The sequence below is a fragment of the Theropithecus gelada genome, chromosome 11 (genome assembly GCF_003255815.1).
Source record: "Theropithecus gelada isolate Dixy chromosome 11, Tgel_1.0, whole genome shotgun sequence".
Lineage (NCBI taxonomy): Eukaryota > Metazoa > Chordata > Mammalia > Primates > Cercopithecidae > Theropithecus > Theropithecus gelada.
This window is the reverse complement of record NC_037679.1, coordinates 106,120,601-106,146,374: the sequence shown is the minus strand read 5'-3', so window position 1 is coordinate 106,146,374 and position 25,774 is coordinate 106,120,601. Positions and strand designations below refer to the sequence as shown.

Below are 25,774 nucleotides of genomic sequence, written 5' to 3'. Positions count from 1 at the left end.
GACTCAAGTGATCTGCCTGCCTCGACCTACCAGTGTTGGGATTACAGGTGGGAGCCACCATGCCTGGCCATAAATTTAATTCTTATAGTAACTACATTGGTGTGGTCATAATAAATATCATTATTCTGAAGCTTTATATTGTTGCATCAAGTGAGTGAGTATTAGGACATATTATATTGCTCCTGCATATGCTAGATTCTTGTGTGCAAGAGAGGAAGTATAGATGTAATACTGCAGAGGTTAAGTCAAACTGATAATTCCATATTTTAATGGAAAGTTACTTACTAGTATGCACTTACTAGGTATTTTATCTTTCAAAAATACATCTACCCAACTGTGTTGGTTCGTTTCCTGACTATGAACACTGAAGAGGACTAGATCAAAAATGACCAATTGAGTAGCAGTTGAACATTTACAGTGCTGTGAGCAGTGAACTTCTGTAGCACCCAGATTGTGGTGTTGGGAAAAACCATTCCACCTTAAAAGAAACCAAGCCTTTCTGGCAAAATTGTTGATTCTAGGTTTGGGGCAAGAAATGTACATGCTGAGCTGGAACATTGTCATAACAGATAGTAAGGAGGCTGTTAAAAGACTATTTAGGTTCGTTTCAGAAAGACTGGAGAAATGACTGCAGAACGCCCACCGGCCAGAGATTGGTAGAAACCTGTGAAGTATGTTTAAATTCTTGAGTTCATAATGATATTTTAAAAAGGAATTGGTTACTCTTAGATTAGAGCATGATAGGAACAAATTTAGTGCCTTGAATATTGATAAATACAAGAAAGAAGCAATTTATCCTGCTTTTCCTATGTGAGTGTACCTCTGGCTAACAAAGTAGTAGATATGAGAGAGCTATTTCAATTGATAAATGAAAAAGAAATGACAGAATTGCAATACCACCATTTTATAACTTTGGTGAATGAATGGGTCTAGGCAGTGAGCGTCGATGGCTACTAACATCACAAGAAGGAAAAGAACAGACATTATTTGCCTTTTGGTGTAAGAACATACTACTACCTACTATTTTGTCAAAGGAATCAGTTCAACATGAGTCTGGTCAAGGCTCCATATATCAGCTGGCCATTTGTAGGAAATACAGAGGACAGAGAAACATTGAACTGCACCATGAGAGTACATCAGCAGATCTGGACATATAAATGAAATATCTTAGGTACTTTAACAGAGAGATTGTAAGGGACAGGAAAAGAGCCTTGAATGCTCTACCAAAAAAAAAAAAAAAAAAAAAAAAAATTCTTAGAACTGATCAATAAATTTGGTAAAGTTGCAGGATACAAAATCAACACGAAAAGATCAGTAGCATTTCTGTACACAAACAGCAAACTAGCTGAAAAAGAAATTAAGAAGGCAGTGTCATTTACAATAGCTGTAAGAAACTAATAAAATACCTAGGAATAAATTTAACCAAGGAGGTGAAAGACCTCTTCAGAGAAAGTTACAAAACACTGATGAAGGAAATTGAGGAGGACACAGACAAATGGAAGGACATTTCATGCTCATGGATTGGAATAATTCCTATTGTTAAAATGACCATACTACCCAAAGCAACCTACAGGTTAAGTGGAGTCCGTGTCAAAATACCAATGACATTCTGCACAGAAATAGAAAAAAAAATCCTAAAATTTGTATGGGACCATAAAAGACCCTGAATACTCAAAGCAATCCTGAGCAAAAAGAGCAAAGCTGGAGACATCATACTAACAGACTTCAAAATATACCACAAAGTTGTAGTAACCAAAGCAGCATGGTACTGGCATAGAAACAGAAACACAGACCAATGGAACAGAATAGAAAATCCGGAAATTAATCCATGTATCTATAGCCAATTGCTTTTTGACAAAAGTGCCAAGAACATAGATTGGGGAAAGGATAGTCTTTTCAATAAATGATGCTGGGGAAACTGGATATCCACATGTGGAAGAATGAAACTAGACACCCACCTCTCACCTTATACAAAAATCAACTCAGAATGGATCAAAGACCTAAATGTAAGACTTGAAACTATAAAACTGCTAGAGTAAACCATAGAGGAAATGCTTCAGAACATTGATCTGGGAAAAGATTTTATGAATAAGACCTCAAAAATGCAGGCAACAAAAGCAAAAAATACCAGATGCATTATATCAAACTAAAAAGCTTCTACACAGCAAAGGAAACAGCACAGTGAAAAGACGACCTACAGAATGAGAGAAGATATTTGCAAATTACTCATCTGACATGGGATTAATATCCAGCATATACAAGGAACTCAAACAGTTCAACAGCAAAAAAAGTTTGTTTAAAAAATGGGGAAATGATCTGAATAGACATTTATCAAAAGAAGGCATATAAATGGCCACAGACATATGAAAAAATGCTCAACATCACAAATCATCTGGGAAATGCAGATTAAATTCACAATGAAATATCATCTCACCCTAGTTAGGATATGGCTATTACCAAAAAGACAAAAAATAATACTGTCAAGAATGCACAGAAAAGGGAACTCTTATACACTGTTGGTGGGAGTATAAACTAGTACAGCCACTATGGAGAATAGTATGGAAGTTCCTCAAAAAATTACAAATAGAACTACCATATGATCCAGCAGTCCCACTACTTGGCATTTACCCAAAGGAAAGGAAATCAGTGTATGAAGATGTTTGCACCCCTATGTTTATTGCAGCACTATTTACAATAGCCAAGATATGGAATCAACCTAGGTGTCCAACATCAGATGAACAGATAAAGAAAATGTGGTAAATATACACAATGGAATACCATTCAGCCATAAAAATAATGAAATCCTGTCATTCCTAGCAATATGGATAGACCTGGAGGACATTATCTTAAGTGAAATAAGCCCAGGAACAGAAAATTAAACCATGCATGTTCTCACTCATATGTGGAAGGTAAATGTTGATCTCACAAAAGTAAAGAGTAGAATAGGGGATACTAGAGGCTGGAAAGGGTAGGGGAAAGGAGGAGATAAGAAGAGATTTGCTAAAAAATACAAAATTACCGTTAGAAAAAGCTTGAGTGTTCTGTACCACTGTAGGATGACTGTACTTAACAGGTAAAACATTATATAGTTTCAAAGAGGATACTGAATGTTTCCAACACAGAAATGTTAAATGTTTGAGATTATGGATATGCTAATTACCCTGAGCTGATCACTGTACCTTATGTGTATTGCAACATTGCTGTGTACACCACAAATATGTGTAATTATCATGTACCAGTTAAACATTTTTTAAAAGAGAGACTTTAAAAGAAATAGCAAATGAAAATGGGGCTTAAGGCTAAACTGTTTTTCTGTGGATGCACACTTATAGAAAGCAGTGAAACTATAAAGGCAAGAAAGTGACTAATAGAAAATCAGAATAGTTGCTACTTCTGTGGAGAGGGAGGGATTGGGACAGGGTTCATGCAGGGCCTTTTGAAGTCGTCTGGGTGATTCACCCAGATCACGTTTTTTTTCCTTCATCTGGGTGAATTCATGGTTGCAAGAGTGTTTGCCTTATAGTCACTTCTTAAGCTCTGTTTCTCTGTATTGGCTTTATTTTTTAAAAAAAGATTAAAAATAGTCTTGAGCAGATATTACCTGTAGGTTTTTTAAATAAAGGGATTTTATCAGGTTGAGGAAGTTCCTTTCTATTCCTAGTTTACGGACAGTTTTACCATGAATAATTACTGGATTCTGTCCAGTCCTTTTTCTGCATCTATGGAAATGATTATACGGTTTTATTCTTTATTTTATGAACATGGTGAATTTCAGTAATTGGTTTTCAGTTGTTAAACCAATCTTGCATTTCTAGGATAAGTTCTACTTGGTTGTGGTTTATACTTCTTTTGAAACGTTGTTAGATTTTGTTTGCTAATATTCTGTTGAGGATTTTTATGCCTTTAATAGTGAAGGATATTGATCCATAGTTTGTTTTTCTTGTGTTTATTTGGTTTTGAGATTAGCATAATATCAGCCTCCTAGAGTCAGGAGATATTTCCTCTTTCTTTGTTTTGTGGAAGAGTGTGTGACCAGTTGATACAATTTTTCCTGCGAATATTTGGTAGAATTCGCCATCGAAGCCATCTGGGCATGGGGATTTCTTTTTGGGAAGTATTAATTATGAATTCAATTTCCTTGTATGCTGTAGATCTGTCAGATTTTCTGTTTCATCTTGAGTCAGTTTTGGTAATTTGGTTTTTTTCCAGGAATATTTTTGTTTCATAAATTTGTGTAATTTGTTGGCATAAAGTTGTTAATGGTATTTCCTGATAATCCTTTTAATTTCTGTAAGGCAGTGTTTCTCATTCATCACTTTATTCACGATTTTCACAATTTGCGTCTTTTTTTCTTGGTCAGTCTAGCACTAAAGGGTTGTTAGTTTTGCGGATCTTTTCAAAGAACAACCAGCTTCCGGTTTTACTGATTTTTTTCCCCCCTTTATTGTTTTTCTGTTTCATTGCCTTTTTTTTTCTTTTACCCTAATGTTTTTATTTTCTTCCTTATGCTTGCTTTGGATTTAATTTACTCGTCTTCCAGTTTCTTAAGGTTAAATCTTAAATAATTGACTTGTGATCTCTCTTCTTTTCTAATATAGGCATTAGTATTCTATATACATTTCCATATTTTGCATTTTCATTTTCTTTTAGCTCAAAATATTTAAAAACTTTTATTGTAATTTCTTCCTTGACCCATTGCTGATTTAGAGGAAATTGAGAAAGAAATTTCAAAAATTTAGAAAATAATTTTGATTTCCCAAATTTTCTTCTGTTGATTTCTTGATGAATTTCATTATGGTCAGAGAGTAGTATATTTTATATGAGTTCAGCCTTTTAAGATTAATTCTGTCTCCTAGCATGTGGTGTCCTGCAGAAAGTTCCACGTGTACGTGAAAAGATTGTGTATTCTGGTGTTGCATGGAATGTTCTATAGATAGTAGGTTAAGTTGGTTAATAATGTTCAAATTTTCTATATCCTTGGTAATTTTCTATCTGGTTGTTCTTTCCTTTAGTGAGAATAGGGTGCTGAGCTCTCCAACTATATATATTGTTGAACTGCCTATTTTTCCCTTCATTTCTGTCAGATTTTGCTTCATTTGTTCTGGGGCTCTGTTTTTAGGTACCTGTATGTTTCTAATTGTATCTTCCTGATGACTCTTTCTCATAAAACCTGCCACTGTATCTCTAGTTACCTTTTTATACTTAAAATCTATTTTGTCTGATAGAGCTGCTCCAACTCTCTTATGGTTACTGTTTACTGTAACCCTTTCTTTTCAATCTGTTTGTATCTTTGAATGTAAAATGTGTCTTTTATAAACAGCATATAGTGTAATCTTTGTTTTATTCAGTCTAACAGCCTTTGCCTTTTGATTGGTATGTTTATTCACATTGAATGTCATTAATGATATGGTTGGGTTTATGTCTGACATTTTGGTGTTTTTTTAAAAATTTGTCTTATGTCATCTTTGTTCCTTTGTCCTTTGTATTAAGTAGGTATTTTCTGGTGTGTCATTTTGATTCCTTGGTTGATAATTTTAAAATGTATTTTTGGGATTGTAAAGGTAATTATTTTAGGGATTGCAACATGCATTTTGTTAAAATCTACTTTGTGGTGATATTAACTTAATTATGTAAAGTACATACATTTTACTCTAAGTATATTCCCATTCTCTCCCATCCTTTGTGCTATTACTGTCATTTGTATTACATTTCTATTGTATCTAACACAGGGTTATACTTATTGCTTTATATAATCTTTTGTCTGTTAAAAAGGTTAAAGAAAAAAGAGAAAACACTATTTATAGAGTCTTTTGTATTAACCTGCATGTTTACTGTTTCTGGTATTCTTCATTTTTCCTGAGGGTTCAAGTTATCATCTGCAGTCATTTCCTTGTTCCAGTATAGTTCTGTTCTCTCCCTTGTCCTTTGTCCTTCAAATATTTCATTTTAAAAAAATATTTTTCTCTATTCTGTAATATTTCTTCCTTTTCAGTATTTCTTTTTCTTTATGTATTATGTTTATTGATTCTTATTTCTTAGACTTCATTTCTGAAATGATGTATTTTTGTATTTCTCATTCTTTCATCAAGTTCTGTCACTTCACTTCTGAGTTGTCTTATTCTAATTTGTGTTGTTCGTTTATGACTAGTATCTTATTTTAAAGATTTTGACTGTTTTGAAATAAGTTATCAGTTTAATTTGTTCTATTTCCATACCTTTCTGGCATACTTTTATTGTCTGTAGGGATGTTATTCTTCACTTTATCCTCTTCTTATTTTTAATATTAACTTATTAATGGGATTTGGCATTAGTACTTTGTTTTCTTATTTTCAGGTGAAACTGTTTTGCTTGAACATATAGAAGAAGGCAGAGTTCATAAGTTTTCCAGTTTCATAGAACTCTCATGTCTATGTGTGTATGTTTAAAAAATAATGGCAGTTAGCTTTCTGGAATTTCCTGTCTCTCCCACTTTCCTTCTCCTGCTTTATTCTATACCTTATTTTTTCATTGTTTCTCCTGTACCAATCATGCACACTTTTCAGTCTGCTCCCAGTGATTTCTCTTCAGGATGAGGCTTTGTCTGGAAGGGAGCCCAGGAAGGACAATTTTGAGAGTTCACAATAGGTTAAAGTATAGTGCTAGACCTTTCAGTGCCTGACGATGAATTCATTGTATTCACTTACTCTTGAAGTGGCCAGAACGAGTCATAGCTGGTTGCTATTCTCAGATTGGTTTACTAAGCTTTCCGGTGTTGTCTGTTTTATGTGTTCTGTCCTGCCAGATGTCCTATTGTTTCTTTCTCATATCCTGCAGAGGTCCCAATATCAGTCATATCTTAATGGCTGTTGGTAGTTTTCTGTACCATTTTGTATCCTGGGTTTTACCTAGCTTTGTGTTGTGAATGTTGTCCATGGGGTTTGGGGTTCATTACCTAGTTGTTCTCTGTTTTCATGTGGAGGATTTGTGGAGATTTTTAAAAAGCTTTGCCATCACTGCTGATGTTGTCTTCTTAGATATTATTACAACCTCACTGTGGTGAAGGGAGGCTTCCTTCCAAGGTTAAGTTCAGATGTCAGAACTCATGACAGGAGTCCTGTGGTATGATTAAAGAAAGATTTATTACTCACACAAGTGTGCAGTTCTGAGAGAGGGGCAGAAGATGGCTATCTGGGAGGAGATCCAGAAACAAAAACTAAATGAGGGCATGCAGGTGTTTTATAAAGGATAAGTCCAGTTGGTGCAGAGTTCAAAAGAACCACCTTGCAAAGTTCAAAGAATCTCAGAGAGCTAGCAAGAGGTGCCTGGGAGGTATTGGCAGTGGTGAGCTTTATCAGTAAGTTGCAGAACGTGACAGACATAGGCAGGAGATGATGCTCAGAGATTGCAAGCACTATATGAAAACTTCAGTCAGGTTGGGGGGAGTCTCGGTTTCTTTTCTGTGGTCTCCAGGATGGTGATCCATTTTTTAGTTTCTGTTATTGTTGTGACCTACTATTGAGGAACTGGGCTTGGATCTTAGCCGCCACTTTGGTTCTTAGCAGCCATGATCAACTCCTCCTTGAAGTAACTTATGTTTCCAGATGGGAATCAGGAGGTGGGCTTACTTGATAATCTCAGCCAGAGAGAAGAAAGGGGAAAACTATATGTGGTTATCCCTACTTTGAGGAACAAGTCATAGTTGGCTGGACAAATCATTATATCACCCTTGCATGATAGTGTTCTTAGTTCTGCCTTTTGTTCAGCTCTGTTAATTACATATTTTCTTAAAAACATTTAATTTTATCAAGCATCCCCAGAGCATTTAGTAAGTGTACCTAATTTGTGCACCTTACCATTGTGTGAGATCCTTGGTATATAAATAAGCTAGAGTTCTACTCTCAAAAAGGTTATCTGTTATAGAGTTGTTGGATAGGTAAACAGTTATAAAACAGTTCACTAACTGCTATGAGAACATAGAGAAAGAAAACTAACTTGGCTTGTGGCGGGAGGAAATTAAGAATGGCTATGAAAAGAAAGTGACATTTAAATTTAATGTTAGGGCCGGGCGCAGTGGCTCACGCCTGTAATCCCAACATTTTAGGAGGCCAAGGTGGGCGGATCACCTGAGGTCAGGAGTTTGAGACCAGCCTGGTCAACATGGTGAAACCCCATCTCTACTAAAAATACAAAATTACCCAGGCATGGTGGTGCACGCCTGTAATCCCAGCTACTTGGGAGGCTGAGGCAAGAGAATCGCTTTAACTCTGGAGGCAGAGGTTACAGTGAGCCAGGATCATGCCACTGCACTCCAGCCTGGGTGACAAGAACGAGACTCTGTCTCAAAAAAAAAATTAGTATAGTATTTACTGATTCTAGTAAGCCATTGATTTTAAGAACTTACTGATTTATAAAACTACCACATGAAATGTTCACATTGTAAATGTTATCCTTATATCAGAAATATTAAAATATTGAAAATATGTGTCTTAAAATTGAGGAATCATTAATGAAAGTGTTAAGTAGCAAGCATAGTGCTGAATGGCTTTTGCATATGTTGTTTAATCTTCATGGTAACTCAGTGAAGATAGATTATTACCTTCCGTTGACAGATGAAGAAATAAAACTTGCAGAAATGGTGTCAGTAATAAGTGTCAAGGGGGGATTTAAGCTCACCTCTGGTTTCTAAGTTTATGCATTCAGTTAATATATAAAATGAATATAGCTTTTAGGGATTTTGCCTTTTCCATTTGTTTATTTTCCTATGTTCAGTAGAGTGAATTTCAACTTTTCACTTAATGGTATACAAAGAACTTTTTGAAAGCTTTTTTTTCCTTGAGTTTTTCAAAGCAGTTCTTTAAGATGGTGAAATGCCAAGTAACTTAGTTTTAACTACTCTTTATTTTTCATTTGTGTTACTTGTCTTTTTTGGCAGCTTTCTCAGTTCTCTCTGTTTCCACTATGAATTTTGGAAGACTTTAGTGTGAAATATACAGGCCTCTTTAAAATTGAACATAAACTGTGCCATCACCCTGTAAATAATATAGTCTCTTTAGTAAATTTAATAAAACTGTCCATTTAAAAAGCAGAAGAAAGCACTTCAGGAGAAGGCATTGTGACAGTTCTCTTTGGGAAATGAGAAGGAATAGTAGGCTTTTTACTTAGGGAAGAGAGGATTAAGGAAAATGAGAAAACTGGTGATATGGGTTGGCAGTGCAGGTACCTTGTCTGAATTTATAATGCTTTAGACTAAGACCATTCCATGTGCAATCACAGATGTTAATCCTGCTTACACATAAACATGATCTCAATTGCCTTTAATTTAATATGCTGGTAGTCTGTTAGTAGAAAATGTCAGTTAACCTCAAGGACCTGAAAATTGAATCATCTTTCTTTTTTTTATTTATTTATTTTTTTGAGATGGAGTCTCGCTCTGTCGCCCAGGCTGGAGTGCAGTGGCGCGATCTCGGCTCACTGCAAGCTCCGCTTCCCTGGTTCACGCCAGTCTCCTGCCTCAGCCTCCTGAGTAGCTGGGACTACAGGCACCCGCCACCATGCCCGGCTAATTTTTTTGTATTTTTTTTTTTAATAGAGATGGGTTTCATCTTGTTAGCCAGGATGGTCTTGATCTCCTGTCCTCGTGGTCCGCCCGCCTTGGCCTCCCAAAGTGCTGGGATTACAGGCGTGAGCCACCGTGCCCAGCCTGAATCATCTTTCTTAAGATATATGATACTTCTAATTTCTCTTCAGTAACTTATGTTTTCCCCTCCCTTTTCCCTTCATTTTTCTTTCCCTTCCTCCCTCTCTACCCATCTCTGCCTCCTGGGTGGGCTATTGGGAAATTGGGAAACATGAATTTATGAAAATATCAAAACATGTATTTTCTTGAATATTATTTTGACTCAAAACGTGATTTGTTCATTATTCCAGAGCATTTGCTTATTCTATAACTCTGATACTCTACAAAGTTCTGTGCCTTAAGTGCTAACCAGGCTGTCTGCTTTTCCTTTTAAACAGTGTGTATTGCTTGTGAACATTTTGGGTCTGCTTTGTCTCATGAACATATTCTACCAGTGACAGGACTTCTTTTTGGCTCCTGAATAGAGTGAAAAGCCAGCTAAGATGATCATTTGCTGGAGCTAGACTGGGCTTTGCAGGGAGAGTGCCATTTTGGCCTCATGTTTATGTTTCATTCTCAGTTATCAAAACCATAAGAAGTGATGGACAAAACAGGCTCAGGTTCTTTGTTCTTTCACATCAAGAAGGAAAAAACCTATTGCTGATATATATCTACTTCAGTGCCAACTGTAACCCCTGTGATTTTTCTCATTACTTACCTTTCTCTGTCTGATGACATGAATTATGTGAAAGGATGGAAGCTGTGAGTCCAGAGATGGTAGCTGAAGAGGAGGATTTGACAGCAGTGCAAACAATGAAAAAGCAGTGCTGCCTCTCTGCCGGGTGTCTTGTACTGAACTTGAGGCCTGCTGCCAAGTTAGGGACTATTCCGAAGTACTTGTTTGGGGCTTTTGGATACCTTAAAAATATATATGAATTCATTATGTAAATTATTTTTTATAGGTGTATTTGACCTAATGGTATGTATTACTCAAGATTTGTATGTGTTAATGTGAACTAAGATCATTTTAATGGGAGAGGTGATGTTATGATAGAAGAAGAAAATTTAGAAATAAGTTTAAATTTTTCTCTTTGTATTAATAGACAGGCAGTGGTTAAAGGTTCGCTTCCGCATCCTTTTGCCTTGACGTTATTTGAGGACATATTGTACTGGACTGACTGGAGCACACACTCCATTTTGGCTTGCAACAAGTATACTGGTGAGGGTCTGCGTGAAATCCATTCTAACATCTTCTCTCCCATGGATATACATGCCTTCAGCCAACAGAGGCAGCCAAATGGTAAGTGATCCTTGATTTTTAAATTGCAAGTTGGAACAGCTTTGTAACACTCTAATGTCTGGCTTTAGTGAGAATCAGGAGGAGGGAGGGCATATCCAAAGATAATTGGCGGGAATAAAAATGAGTTAAAATCCTACTTGGGAGGCTGAGGCAAGAGAATCACTTGAACTCGGGAGGCCGAGGTTGTGAGCTGAGATTGCGCCATTGCATTCCAGCTTGGGAGACAGAGCAAGACTCGGTCTCAAAAAAAAAGAAAAAAAAAAGAGAGAGAGTTAAAATCCCAGCACTTTGGGAGACCGAAGCAGGCAGATCATATGAGGTCAGGAGTTTGAGACCAGCCTGGCCAACATGGCAAAAACCCTGTCTCTACTAAAAAATACAAAAATTAATGGAGTGTAGTGGTGTGCACCTGTAGTCCCAGCCACTTGGGAGGCTGAGGTAGGAGAGTCACTTGAACCTGGGAGGTGGAGATTGCTGAGATTGTGCCACTGCACTCCAGCCTGGGCAACAGAGCGAGACTTTGCTCAAAAAAAAAAAAAAAAAAAAAGGGAAAATGTAAAAATATAATTCAGGTTAGGCAATAACCTAGACCATTTGTAGCCTTTCACTACAGAACCACCTCAGCCTTTTTGGGTCAGCAGTTCTAGAGGTGGAGAAGAGAAAGATAATTTAAAAATTGAGATAGCTTATATGCTAGGCTTATAACAAATTAATTTTTTGTTCATATTATTTCTTTCAATGTGTAGTTGAATGTGTTGATGTGAGTGTGTTTAAAAAACAAACTCTGGCCGGGCGCGGTGGCTCAAGCCTGTAATCCCAGCACTTTGGGAGGCCGAGACGGGTGGATCACGAGGTCAGGAGATCGAGACCATCCTGGCTAACATGGTGAAACCCCGTCTCTACTAAAAAATACAAAAAACTAGCCGGGCGAGGTGGCGGGCGCCTGTAGTCCCAGCTACTCAGGAGCCTGAGGCAGGAGAATGGCGTGAACCTGGGAGGCGGAGCTTGCAGTGAGCTGAGATTTGGCCACTGCACTCCAGCCTGGGCGACAGAGCGACAGAGCGAGACTCCGTCTCAAAAACAAAAACAAACAAACAAACTCTTGGGCCAGGCGCGGTGGCTCATGCCTGTAATCCCAGCACTGTGGGAGGCCGAGGCAGGTGGATCACTTGAGGTCAGGAGTTTGAGACTGGCCAACATGGCGAAACCCCGTCTCTACTTAAAAAACAAAAATATTCGCCAGGTATGGTGGCGCATGCTTATAATCCCAGCTACTTGGGAGACTGAGGCTGGAGAATCACTTGAACCCAGGAGGTAGAGGTTGCAGTGAGCCAAGATCGCGCCATTGCACTTCAGCCTGGGCAACAAGAACGAAATTATGTCTCAAAAAAAAACACAAAAAAACACACAAAAAAACTCCCTCTTCTTTTGAAATGAAAACTCCGTTAATCTAGAATATATTTGAATTTAAGTACCTCAGCTTGCTAAATAAAATACCTACTTAAACTTTTCTGCGTACTCCTCCCACCTTGTTTTCCTTAGTTTTGGTTCTATTTTTGGTCAGCCTTTACAATGACTTGGGCTATGACTGCTGAGAACTTTTAAGAGATGACTGGAATTAGGTTTAAAAGGAATATGAGAATGTTAAGGGTTTGGCACTTTTGTGTAAATAAATGTCTGGCATCTGTCTGAGTGTATTTCAGATTTTATTACATAGCCAAAAATGAAGAGTTTTTGCAACATGTGTTGCTTTATATTAGCTCTTTCAATTTAGGGGGAGATAATCAAATATTGAAAGTGTTATGTTGGAATCTGATGATCATGAGCCCATAAAAATGTTTTTAAATGTATGTGTTACTCTTCTGTACAAAAGAAAACATTCAGTCACTCGTATGAATTTTTTTTATTCTTCATAAGTCTGAAAAGAGAATTTTCCCTGTTTTTTGTTTGCTTTTTTGAGATGGAGTCTTACTGTGTTGTGCGTTTATGTGATCACGGCTCCCTGCAGCCTCCAACTTCCAGGCTCAAGTGATCTTCCCACCTCAGCCTCCCGAGTAGCGGGGAGTACAGGCATATGCCACCACACCTGGCTAATTTTAGTATTTTTTATAGAGGTAGGGTCTCACCATGTTGGTGACCCAAGCTGGTCTCAAACTCTTGGGCTTAAGTGACCCACCTGCCTTGGCCTCCCAAAGTGCTGGGATTACAGTCATGAGCCACCATGCCTGACCTCCTGTTTTTCTTTTTAAATGGCATTGTTGGTCCTTTGTGTTTTACTAATTTGAGAATTTGCAGTTATCTTTCATGTTGGTTACTTTTATCTTTCATGTTCCATTGGTCTCCATCTTATGTTGATTTTTTTCTATGAGTATTGTTTGGACATACCCTTTTCCATAATTTCCAAAGTTTGCTAATTAGTTTTCTCTGCTTTTCATTTTCTCCTTTTTTCTGCTTATCCCTTGTGTTAATCTTCCCAAGGCATGACTTTTCAACATAACTACTTTTCTTGGCTTTCAGTGTCCTTCACTTTAATCTATTCCCATTCTTTGTACTCATTCAGCTTTAGTTCCTTTTAGTTAATAGAAATCTTAACCTCCAGTTACACTGTTCACCTGATTATCTTACCCAGTTTGTAGTCCCTAAAGTTTTATTCAGATAGCTTTACCATACTTGAAATGTCCTCTTATCTATCCATCCTATCCTTGAAGGCTCCTGTGCTATATACACTCCACAAAGCTCTTCAATTCTTTAAACCTCAGTGGGTTTTTTCCCATATGACTCTATACTTATTGTCTATAATGTGCAAAATAGCACTTAGTTTTATTGTTTTTTTTGTTTTTTTTTTTAGTTTTGCTTTTTGTTAATTTTGTTTAACTGACTGAATTGTAACCTCTTTTAGTGCGGGGATCTCCTGCTTTACTTCTTGTGTATTCCTCTTTGAATACAAAATACTAAGTAAATTCACACTGATTAATTCCCATCTTTGCAGATGGTTTGATAGTCAAGCACCTGCGTGACATTTGGTAATAATTTTGGCTTATCACAGTTGTTCATGTTATGGTTGTTAACCTTTGTGTACTTAGTAATCATTAGTATTAATCAATGTGATTTATATTTGACAGCCACAAATCCATGTGGAATTGACAATGGGGGTTGTTCCCATTTGTGTTTGATGTCTCCAGTCAAGCCTTTTTATCAGTGTGCTTGCCCCACTGGGGTCAAACTCCTGGAGAATGGAAAAACCTGCAAAGATGGTAAGAAGATATTATCCAAAATGAAAAACTTTATAACTATTGGAATTCTTTATGATTTGTTTTCTCTATAATCAGCTCTCTAGGTTATACTGCTTTGGGAGACCAGTCACTTAATTTCACACATGGTTGTAGAATAGGAGTGTTTTGTTCTGTGGTATCACTTGAATGCTATTTTTTAAAGTACTTTAGTGTTTTAAATAACATATTTTTGAAAAAAGTTACTTGTATCTTTTCTGTCAAATCTCATAGTCATTGATACCACAGTTGATACTTATGGAAATGAGTATTCTCATAAAGAATATATTGTTAACAGGTAGCATTTGTGAATAAAGAACCTGTGAAAGAAAGTATGTTTATTAAACTTTTAGCTACAAAGAATATCATGAGATATATTTTATAACAAATTATTTAAGGACATTTTAAATTGCTTTTTAACAACAGAGAGATTCTTTCAGAGCTAGAAAAAAAAATCCATATTGTACTGTTTAAAACAACTTCTTTTTATACTTAAGAAACACACTTTGCCTCTTCTCCTTACTCTTAATTCCCTATAGAGAGAGGGCATATTGGAGAAAGTATACTGATTTAGGACATTTTAAGGGACTTCCAGTTTGGAAGAACACCAGTTCTTCTGTTTTTCTTCTTAATGAGAATGTTATTCTTCATTATCACCCCTATGGATCACCATCTGGTTCTCTAGCAACCAGCAAGACCTGGTAAGAAAATTGTTTTATTTAGCTGTGGCTTCTTTATCTAACTCTGAAAAGCAGAAGCCTGTGTTTTGGAGTGTGTTAGAGTCCCTGGCAAGGGGGCCAGGGAGTCAGAGAGATGGAATTGAGTCTGTGTACAGGATGTTTGTTATGACTTGGCATTGATAAATTACCCTCATAGTAAAAGGTGAAGCTGGCTGACTCTTGTCAAATGGTTTCCATGGCAGACAACAATTTGGTTTCAATTTAAAACAAAAGGTTTTTGTAATGTTGCTTTTTTCTTTAAAAATGTAGCCTGACTTTAAAACAGAGGATTTATTTTAGCAATAATGGTCTATCTGCTCCCTCACAGCAGTGCAAGTGTACATATTTAACCGGTTTTGAATTTCATATGTGCATTTGGCATGTAGTAGTCTTAAGTTAACTGTTATGTTTTGATCACCTTGCTCAAATTAACAGCTCTATGACTTCTTTGTGAAGTTCTGGGCTGGCTCCTTTTGGCTGTTAGCTGGGGCAGTGAATTGTACAAAGTTATTCCTACTTGGTTCCTGCAGTGGCATTTGGGCTGTATTTTCTTCAAGTTGGATTCATTTATAATTAGCTCTAGAGTGAAAGAGCCGATATTGAGAAGCTTCACTCCTCTTCTCAGTTTTTTAACTTGTAATTGCAGGTTGATTCTTGAAGTTTATATGCCAGTATTTTGTTTTGGACTCATTTATTTAGCTGGGAATCTTTTCTTGTTCTTTCAGTTGTCAATTTGCTTACTGTCTTTTATTAGCTTCTTATAGTTAGATGATTTTTTGCTGGTGGTTTACTTGAACATTTAAAATGAAAAAAAAATTGAGCTCAGTATCCTCATTCTTAGTTATGTGGTTAAATATTTGGGGCTTGGGCTTAAAACAGTTCGTAAATAAACCTAATTTAAAATTCAGTAAAATAAAAATCTGAAAGTCTTTATTTTTTAATACTGTTGGTAAGTATTAGTTAATATTTCTTGAGTACTTACATGTTCAGTACCTTCCTGAGTTTTAGATTTATCTCCTTTAATCCTTACAGCAGCCTTACAAGGTATAGATGAAGAAACTAGGCTTAGAGGGATTAGATATTTTCCCAATGTTTGTGTAGCTTCTTGAATCAAATTATATTGGATCCACAACTCTTAACCACTGTGTTATGTTTATCTGGTTCCTTCCCCCTACTGCAGCTGTTTGCTTCTCTATAGCTTGCTTTGTCCTCAATTCTGTGAGGTATTGCCCTGTATTTCTCTTTGTTAAGACAGCTTTACTGAGATGTAACTTATATACCATATAAAATCCATCCATTTTTTAAATTGTACAATTCAGTGACTTTTTAGTAATTTGACAGAGTTATACAGTTATCACCATGATCCAGTTTTAGAACGTTCCTGTAAACCACAAAGATTCTTGTCCTAAATTTCTTTATCTTTTTTTAAAAAATGCTTCTTGAACAAAGGATCTATATCCTACATCTCCTTCTCCTTTAATACTCAGCTACTTAGCTTCTTAGTCATTACATAGTCATTATTCATTGTACTTTTAACTGGCTGGATTAATTCCAGTGAAACCATAGAGTGTATCACAACTTAATTTGAAGAGTTAGCCATTAAACAGTTTGACTTCAGAGTAGATTCTTCCTATTTCACTGTATTACTTTCCATTTCCACTGTAAAGAGAGCTCATATATCCTTTTGTGTTAATTTATGTATATTTTATATTAATTTTATATTTATTTTTCAGTTGTTGATTCTTTATCTAGAGCAGGTAAATTTTACCTCTGGGTTTCAAACTATTCTTCATTTCACTTTGTTGTTCTAGGTGCCACAGAATTATTGCTTTTAGCTCGAAGGACAGACTTGAGACGCATTTCTTTGGATACACCAGATTTTACAGACATTGTTTTGCAGTTAGAAGACATCCGTCATGCCATTGCCATAGATTATGATCCTGTGGAAGGCTACATCTACTGGACTGATGATGAAGTGAGGGCCATACGCCGTTCATTTATAGATGGATCTGGCAGTCAGTTTGTGGTCACTGCTCAAATTGCCCATCCTGATGGTATTGCTGTGGACTGGGTTGCACGAAATCTTTATTGGACGGACACTGGCACTGATCGAATAGAAGTGACAAGGCTCAATGGGACCATGAGGAAGATCTTGATTTCAGAGGACTTAGAGGAACCCCGGGCTATTGTGTTAGATCCTATGGTTGGGTAAGAAGCTCTACTGATAGCAAATTCTGTGTGGTGTTTCTGCTTTACACAGGTTCCTAAAAACATTGACTAAGATAACATGACATATATATATAAAACATGACATACATATATATATATAGGTTTCCAGTAAACAGCTCTTTAATGACTGTCTATTTTTAGGGTATGGTGATTGGAATACAATCTCAAGTTTAAAAATTGCTAGTTTTTTGCATTGGATGTCTTAGATATTTTTTCTTTCTAAATTAAGTCCATGTTTGCTGACTTTGGGTGTTGTCTGCAGATTTTGCTCGGATTGCATCATTACCATGAAAAATGTGGAAAGAAATTGTTTTCAGAACTCTTTCCCTTCCCCTAGAAGCTTTAATTCCATTTTCAGTACTTTATAGTAAGAATATAGCTTACTTTTATTTCCCTAAATACATGAATAACTTGATTTCCAAAACTTTGTCAGCCCATGCAGCTTTACTTCTAGTTTGTTGTTGTTTGTTTGTTTGTTTCGTTTTACCATGCCACCCGGATCATAGTCCAGGGAAGTACAACTTTTTACATACTCAACAATTTTATTATTACTATGAGATTTATTCTGAGGATGAGCATAGTGACAAATTACACCTCAGTATGTACCAATGCCTTAGAGCCATTTAAACATCCAGGAGCCATAAGAATCACTTAGCACTGCGGCAAGAAACAGTTATTTTGAGAATTCAGTTTGCCATCTGACTAATACTGCTGGGATAAGCCTTTTGTGCCAGAGATGACAAGCCACCAAGGAAAAGAGAGAAAGTTCATGGAAAAGGGCACACAATGTTTTTTTTTAAAAAAGAAGTAAAACTGTAATCTCATTATTGGGAGGCATTTTCAGGATTGGCTCTAGAACATGCTGTTTGATCTGGAAATTTCCCATAATCTTATATACTGCTGTGATAAATGTCTTAAACACACTCTTCATATGCTTTTTTTTCCCTTCTATGCCATTAACTGATGATACCAGTGTAATAGGAGGGGTGGATCTCACCTTTAGAATATCTGAAAGTTACATTTTATTATCTATTTTTAGCTCATTTTCTGTATACTTCTATAGGTACATGTATTGGACTGACTGGGGAGAAATTCCGAAAATTGAGCGAGCAGCTCTGGATGGTTCTGACCGTGTAGTATTGGTTAACACTTCTCTTGGATGGCCAAATGGTTTAGCCTTGGATTATGATGAAGGCAAAATATACTGGGGAGATGCCAAAACAGACAAGATTGAGGTTTGTTTTTTGCTTTTTCATTTTCAAGCCACTTTTATAATGGGTTTTGAGTTGACAGTATAATAATTTGAGTACAGATATTCTTTCTTCTTAACAGTTGTCTGGGGTGCCAAAGGTACGTTTTACAGAAATTTTACTCAACCTTCATGATTCTAGGGATAATATATTCTCTTCCACATAATCCTGGTATAGAGAAATGTATTGGTATGAGAAATGGCTGTTGATCAGTTTCTGGTCTTAAAAGGTTATATAAGTGATTTTCGTCATTTTGGGTAAAGCCACTGCCTGAATTTCCTAGGGGTAATTTCTGCAAACCAAAATTATGCAAGCTCTATACTGGAAGAACTGGCTGTCCTAAGTTAGGAAAACAAAGTCCATATGTATGCGTGTGTGTGTGTGCATGTGTGTGTGTATATATATATCTTTTATTGCTGTTACTGGTGTTGGGGTGGATGGTAGAATATGTTAAATAATATGCTGATTACATGCAAACAATTTTAAAATTGATTTATGGGCTGTGTGGGAGCAAGACTAATTAACCAATGGTTGGCAAAAAAATATTTACCAAGTGGTAGAATTAAGTTTGTGGCAATCAAATAGATTATGGTGAAAATAATCAGTGATTAATATTTTATCAGAATGTTTTGTTAGTGGCATATATCTCTGATATTGGTGTTAAGTCTAAAATTAACAACTTCGAATTAGACTTTGCTACAGGTCTTATGGATCACATAGATAAAACAGAGTTAGGATCTCAATTTTCCTTTGGGGGAAACTTCTCATACAAGGATGGCTTTAAATGACTCTTCAGAGAGACACTGTACACATCTAATGGACAGAAAATTCAGACTCTAGAACAGTTGTTTTAGAAAGGTGTTCTGTAGAGTACCTATGACTCTGAGGGAATAATGACTTAAAGGGCCTTGCTTCCAAAATGGAAACTTGGAATAGAAGAAACCCCGTTAGTATTCCACCAGGCTCAAATACTGAAAACGGCATCTGTTGTTCTTGCAGCTGGTTTTCATTAATAGAAACTTTTGCATAGACTCCATAAATTTTCTCCCTGTTAGTATTTCACTGCCTCCCACTCTTTTCAAATCCAAGTTGATGTTTGAATCTTTTAACAGTTGGAGTGCATTGCTAATGAGACAGAGGTTATGAGTTCATGTTTCAGACAGGCTTTTAGCTTCATTTTGGTCTGCTTGAATATAGATTGCCTACCTAATCCCATCTAGTCCACACCTGTGGATTATGAACTATACATGAGTGTATAGGTATGGGTATGCTTAGGAAAACAGTTTAAAGCCCGTATATTTTAGAAGAATATCTGCAAGAAAATTTACGTAAGGAATGCATTCAATTTATTATCACACAAGGTTTTTAAAATTCCATATTTGGTTTTGCCCATCTTAGCCTGTTATAACTGACTGATTAGCCTGAAAATAAAATCATGTGTTTCTTACTGGGAAATATGTCAAGGCTCATTTTTCCCACTTTAGGTATAATACTTTAGATACAGAAATTTATTCAGAATAACAAATAGTTCAGAAGGGATTCAGATAACGACATCACAATTTATGGAGCTCTGAGTGACTGTCTTTAAGAATAAAAATTAATACACTTTATATAACAATATATAACAGTGAATAAATAGGATGTATTTTCCTAGTTTGTAGTGAGTGCAGTAGATTTTAAAATTAGAATTCCTTTTCTGGCCACTTTGTTATGTTTTCTTGAGCTATGCTCATATATGTATACATACACACACACAATATAGTGGCGTCATTGGCTCCTTCAGCCTTTCTTTCCTTCTTCCCTGTATGGTACCAGCATCCATAAACCTGTTTTTAATTTTTTTTCATTCGTTCATTCATTCGTTCATTTGTTCCTTCATTCATTCATTCTTTTAATCTGCAAAGGCTCTGTCACCCATAAATCTTGTTTTTAGATCCATCTTTCTCCTTCTAGGTTTGCTGGAACACAACTGCTGTTTGATTTTTATCCCCTTTTTATAGATTGATATTTGTGGTAAATTTACTTCTGTATACATGAAGACCTCCCTTTATAATTTCCCCTGGAGATTCTGATGAGTTTTCACTATTAGGACATCAGAGCCTTTGCCATTTTATTTACATAGGCACATCTAGGAAATAAAGAGAGCATATAGTTATTTATTCCCTTCTTATGTTGATGTAAAATCTGATACTTGGCAAACTAAAGAAAGAGTGCAGCTCTTCGTCTAAATTAGTCTTGCATAACTGGGGGAGAAAAACTGGGGTTTCCCATCCTGAGACTAGTAGTGATTCTAGGAGCAACTGCTGCTACCAGCTTTTCATCTCCCTTGACTTGATAATACTGAACTTGAAAACTTTTAGAAAGATATGTAATTTTAAAAATCCCTCTTTTTCCAAGAAGTGTATTTGCTAGCCTTTTGTTAGTGGCAGCTGATCCTAGATACTGATCTAACCCTAGTCTGGGTGACATTGTCCCTTCTAGTCCCATTTTCCTTAGAAAGCTTCCTAGCTTTTGTCATGCCTAAAAATGAAAGCTGCTTTTCGCTGGGACTATAAGAGAGTATCAAATTATGGTTGTGTTAACCCTGGTCTCTTCTGAAAGACTTAAGAGTCTGGTTGGCCAGGCGCGGTGGCTCACGCCTGTATTCCCAGTACTTTGGGAGGCTGAGGCGGGTGGATCACGAGGTCAGGAGTTCGAGAACAGCCTGGCCAACATGGCAAAACCCTGTCTCTAGTAAAAATACAAAAATTAGCTGGGCTTGGTGGCGGGCACCTGTAATCCCAGCTACTCAGGAGACTGAGGCAGGAGAATCGCTTGAACCCTGCAGGCGGAAGTTGCAGTGAGCCAAGATCATGCCATTGCACTCCAGCCTGGGAGACAAGATGCAAGACTCCGTCTCAAAAAAAAAGAGTCTGTTTGGGATCACACTGTTGTATATGTGTTTATAGGACATTTGGAAAGAAAAGATAATTATTTGGTAAATTATTATGTAGCAAGATAAGACATAGTAAACCTATTTGTCTTGAGTGGATCACATGGGAAAGTCTCATTGTGTTCACTCATTTATGCTACCTGCTCACTTAGTGGAAATTCTTTAGATCAGCTTCTCACTTCCTCTTTTGTAAGTGGCGATGTGCCCAGATGCTGGCTACATTAGGGAAACCAGGGAGAAGGAATGGGGAATTCTAGGTATTAGATGTGTTTTTATGTTATACAGAGTTGTAGAAAGAATGACTAGATTTAACCTAAGCTTCTGGAAGGAGGGATTGAGCATAGGGCATTGCTAATGATGTCACATTTTTTTAAAAAAATGGTTGTGGGCCGGGCGCGGTGGCTCAAGCCTGTAATCCCAGCACTTTGGGAGGCCGAGACGGGCGGATCACAAGGTCAGGAGATCGAGACCATCCTGGCTAATACGGTGAAACCCCGTCTCTACTAAAAAATACAGAAAACTAGCCGGGCGAGGTGGCAGGCGCCTGTAGTCCCAGCTACTCGGGAGGCTGAGGCAGGAGAATGGCGTGAACCCGGGAGGCGGAGCTTGCAGTGAGCTGAGATCCGGCCACCGCACTCCAGCCTGGGCGGCAGAGCGAGACTCCGTCTCAAAAAAAAAAATGGTTGTGGTATTTGGCTCCTGCTTTAGTAGAATAACATATATGTGAGGGTATGTCTGTTTTCCCTACTTGTCAGGTGATAGTGGCCACCTATCTGTAGGTGTTATTTAAAAGGTGCTTGCTAGTACTTGTTTATGTCTCTTCTTCATTATGCTGAAATGACTGCATTGCCTTTTGTGGACAAACCTAGTTTACTTGTCTGCACTGTACTTCTGCCACCACCCCCTCCCCGCCTCCCGATTTTTACTATATTGTTGTGGGGCCTTCCCATAATAAGTACTAAAGCATTAGCAGAAAGAATAATTTTCATGTTTTTGATAGGGGAAAGATCAAAAGCCTTTATTTCGATTTTATATGACCCTGCAGGAGGCAGAACAACATTGTCCTAACAGCATTCCTTTTTTTGGGGGGGTCAGGTTTTACTGCTGAAAACGTCTGTTGCACTGAGGGCCTGTAGTACTTCTTACTAATAGCAAAGATATGTCATTGATAATTTATAGGTTTAAAGCATTTTTGCCATGGTGTAAAATTCAGAATGTACTATTAGCTTATATTTTCTTGAGGTTACTTTTCTTGTTGTATACCCATTTAACTGATTGACAAAAATCAACGTTTCTAATCTTTGGTTTTATTGAAAACAGTAGTGTTGTCATAGCTAAATTTTTTTCAGAGTTTCTTTTTTCTTTTTCTTATTTGTTTATTTATTTATTTATTTATTTTGAGATGGAGTCTCACTATTTTGCCCAGGCTGGAGTGCAGTGGTGCGATCTCAGCTCACTTCATGCAAGCTCCGCCTCCCGGGTTCACGCCATTTTCCTGCCTCAGCCTCCCAAGTAGCTGGGACTACCGGCGTCTGCCACCATTCCTGGCTAAGTTTTTGTATTTTTAGTAGAGATGGGGTTTCACCGTGTTAGCCAGGCTGGTGAGCCACCTGCCTCGGCTTCCCAAAGCACTGGGATTACAGGCGTGAGCCACTGCACCTGGCCTTTTTTTTTTTTTTTTGAGACTTGGTCTCACTCCATCGCCCAGGCTGGAGTACAGTGGCGTGATCTCAGCTCACTGCAACCTCTGCCTCCTAGGCTCAAGTGATACCCCTGCCTCAGCCTCCCGAGTAGCTGGGATTACAGGCGCATGCCACCATGCCTGGCTAATTTTTGTATTTTAAGTAGAGATGGGGTTTCTCCATGTTGGCCAGGCTGGTCTCGAACTCCTGACCTCAAATGATCCACCCACCTCAGCCTCCCAAAGTGTTGAGATTATAGGCGTGAGCCATCGTGCCCGACCTGTTTTTTCATTATATACTTTTTATTTTGGTTTCTCCTCCCCACTTTCATTTCTGAGTTTCTACTGACAATGCAGCAACACCTGATAGCATAGGTAAAAAGATTTTCCTGTCTACTTTAAGAACATGTGTATTTGCTTTAAATCTTAGAGTAAGCTTCCCTACTTTAAGAGGATACAATGTCCATAGCTAGTTTTGTACAAACCTAATTTTACCTGGCACAACTTTGTTGGGAAACAGAAACGAAGATTATTAGACCTTTAGTACCAAGAAATTTTGAATAAAGAAGGTATTATTTTGTATAATGTGTACTGAAAACTTGGCATTTGGTGAATGTTCTGTTTCATATTCTAAGCCTGAAATTGCAGGGCTACATTTTCCTATGATAACTTTCTTTATTTCATCAATACCCTAATAAGGAAATTTGTTTCCCAAGTATTCAAACTTCTTTTTTAAAGGAATTTCTTTGTCTGGTATCTTAGCCTTTGTATTGTTAAAAACATATAGGAACTTGTTGATAATTTTTTTTACTGTTGGTTTGTGAGATTAATTCCTCCTTAAGAAATTATAATAAAAAAATCTATTGTTGAGATGAGGCTGTTCTGATAATATGACAAGTATCAACAAGTACTTTTGAATCTTTGCCAATTTATAACATTAAAATTGATTATACCTTCAGTTTGAGGCTGGTCACGGTGGCTCACGACTGTAATCCAGCACTTTGGGAGACTGATGTGTGCCGATCGCTTGAGGCCAGGAGTTGGAGACCAGCCTGGCCAACATGGTGAAACCCCTTCTCTACTAAAAATACAAAAATTAGCCCAACCTGATGGCATGTGCCTGTAATCCCAGCTATTTAGGAGGCTGAGACACAAGAATCATTTGAACACAGGAGGTGGAGGTTGCAGTGAGCTGAGATCAGGCCACTGCATTCCAGCATGGACAACAGAGCAAGAGCTCTGCTTTAAAAAAAAAAAAGAAAGATTGATTATACTTTCAGTTTGAGAAATATTTAAAATAATTAATTTAAATACCTGAATATTTGCCCATATGTGCTATTTTACCACACAATATGTACTGTATGTTAGTGTGGATATATATTTCTCCCCAAATCTTCATAACATATGATCACGGAAGAATTATATTGATAAACTCCATCATTAGATTGCTCAACTCAGCAGAGCACCTGGATTTTGGATTTATGTTCATTGAGTTGTAAACATGGTGCTGTCCTGTTGTGTTATTTTGTGTCTGGGGTACATCGCATAACAATAAATTTGTGAACTCCTATTTGAAAATTGCCAGTTGATTATTGGGCACAGTGGCTCACACTTGTAATCCCAGCACTTTGGGAGGGTTGAGGTAGGAGGATCCCTTGAGGCTAGGAGTTTGAAACCAGCCTGGGTAACACAATGAGATACCTGGCTCTACAGAAAATAGAAATTAGTTGGGCATGATAGTGCACTCCTGGAGTCCCAGCTACTTGGGAGGCTGAAGTGGAAAGATCACTTGAGCCCAGGAGTTTGAGACCAGCCTGGGCAACATGGCAAAACCTTGTCTCTACAAAAAAGTGCGAAAATTAGCCAGGCATGGTGGTATGCAACTATAGTCCCAGCTACTCTGGAGGCTGAGGTGGGAGGATCACTTGAGTCTGGGAGGCAGAGGTTGCAGTGAGCTGAGATCATGCCACTGAACTCTAGCTTGGGCAACAGAGCAAGACCCCGTCGCCCAAAAAACAAAAGAATTTATTTTAGCTGTGCTTAAAAAGAATGAGAGCAAAGAGGGCGGTTTTCCCTTGTTGACATGTTAATCTTTTCCCTATTAGGTTTTTGGGGCCTCAGGACAGTGAGGCTTTCAGAAGTGTCTTATGAAGCAGTTGAGTATAATTGACCAGGATGTTGACATTCATCATCATGATGCCTTCATCTGGAACTCTGTTCTCAATTTTTTCGTTTCCTGGAGTAATTCAGGTTTTAGAAAGCTTTGGTCACAGTAGTAATTTTTAGCTCTAACAGAAAAAGAGCATAGTAATTGTAAGTGTTTAATATTCAATGCAAAAAGTATTATATAACTACCCAGAGTAACTATGATACTTTAATTCTTTTCATATTTAAAATCACTTATATGTACTCAGACATAATATATCTTGAAATAGGTTAAAAGGCTTTGAATATAGCACTGTAATTGCCCCTACCTCTCTCAAACAGGTGCATGGTGTCCCTTTACTTCACCTAGTGGGTCCAAAGCCATTCTTTATACTTGTCACCTCAGTGAGATTTGGCATGATTGAAATGTTGTTTCCGTGGATAAATATTCTATGTTTTAAAATCCCTTTTATGTGAAATTATATTTTATGTTCTATGAATTTGTATCAGAAAAAATATACTCCCCAACCCTCAGTCGTATCTGTCTCTCTTATGTGTAAGCTTTTAATTAACTACTTGTTTTGGATATTGTCTGGAACATTAGAAGAGGATGGTTCATATTGGGCATAATTTGAGTTTCTCTTCTAGAACTTT

General features: G+C 37.2%; 1 protein-coding gene across 2 annotated transcripts in view; it reads left to right on the top strand.

Moving 5' to 3' along the window:
* LRP6 (LDL receptor related protein 6) overlaps window positions 1–25,774 on the top strand; it is a 149,646-nt gene that overhangs the window by 72,731 nt on the left and 51,141 nt on the right. For both annotated transcript variants that reach the window (XM_025402140.1, XM_025402141.1), the window contains exons 4-7: window positions 10,699–10,895; window positions 14,018–14,149; window positions 16,695–17,091; window positions 18,176–18,347. In XM_025402140.1, coding sequence (XP_025257925.1) covers window positions 10,699–10,895; window positions 14,018–14,149; window positions 16,695–17,091; window positions 18,176–18,347 — 898 coding nt within the window. The remainder of the gene's footprint in view (window positions 1–10,698; window positions 10,896–14,017; window positions 14,150–16,694; window positions 17,092–18,175; window positions 18,348–25,774) is intronic.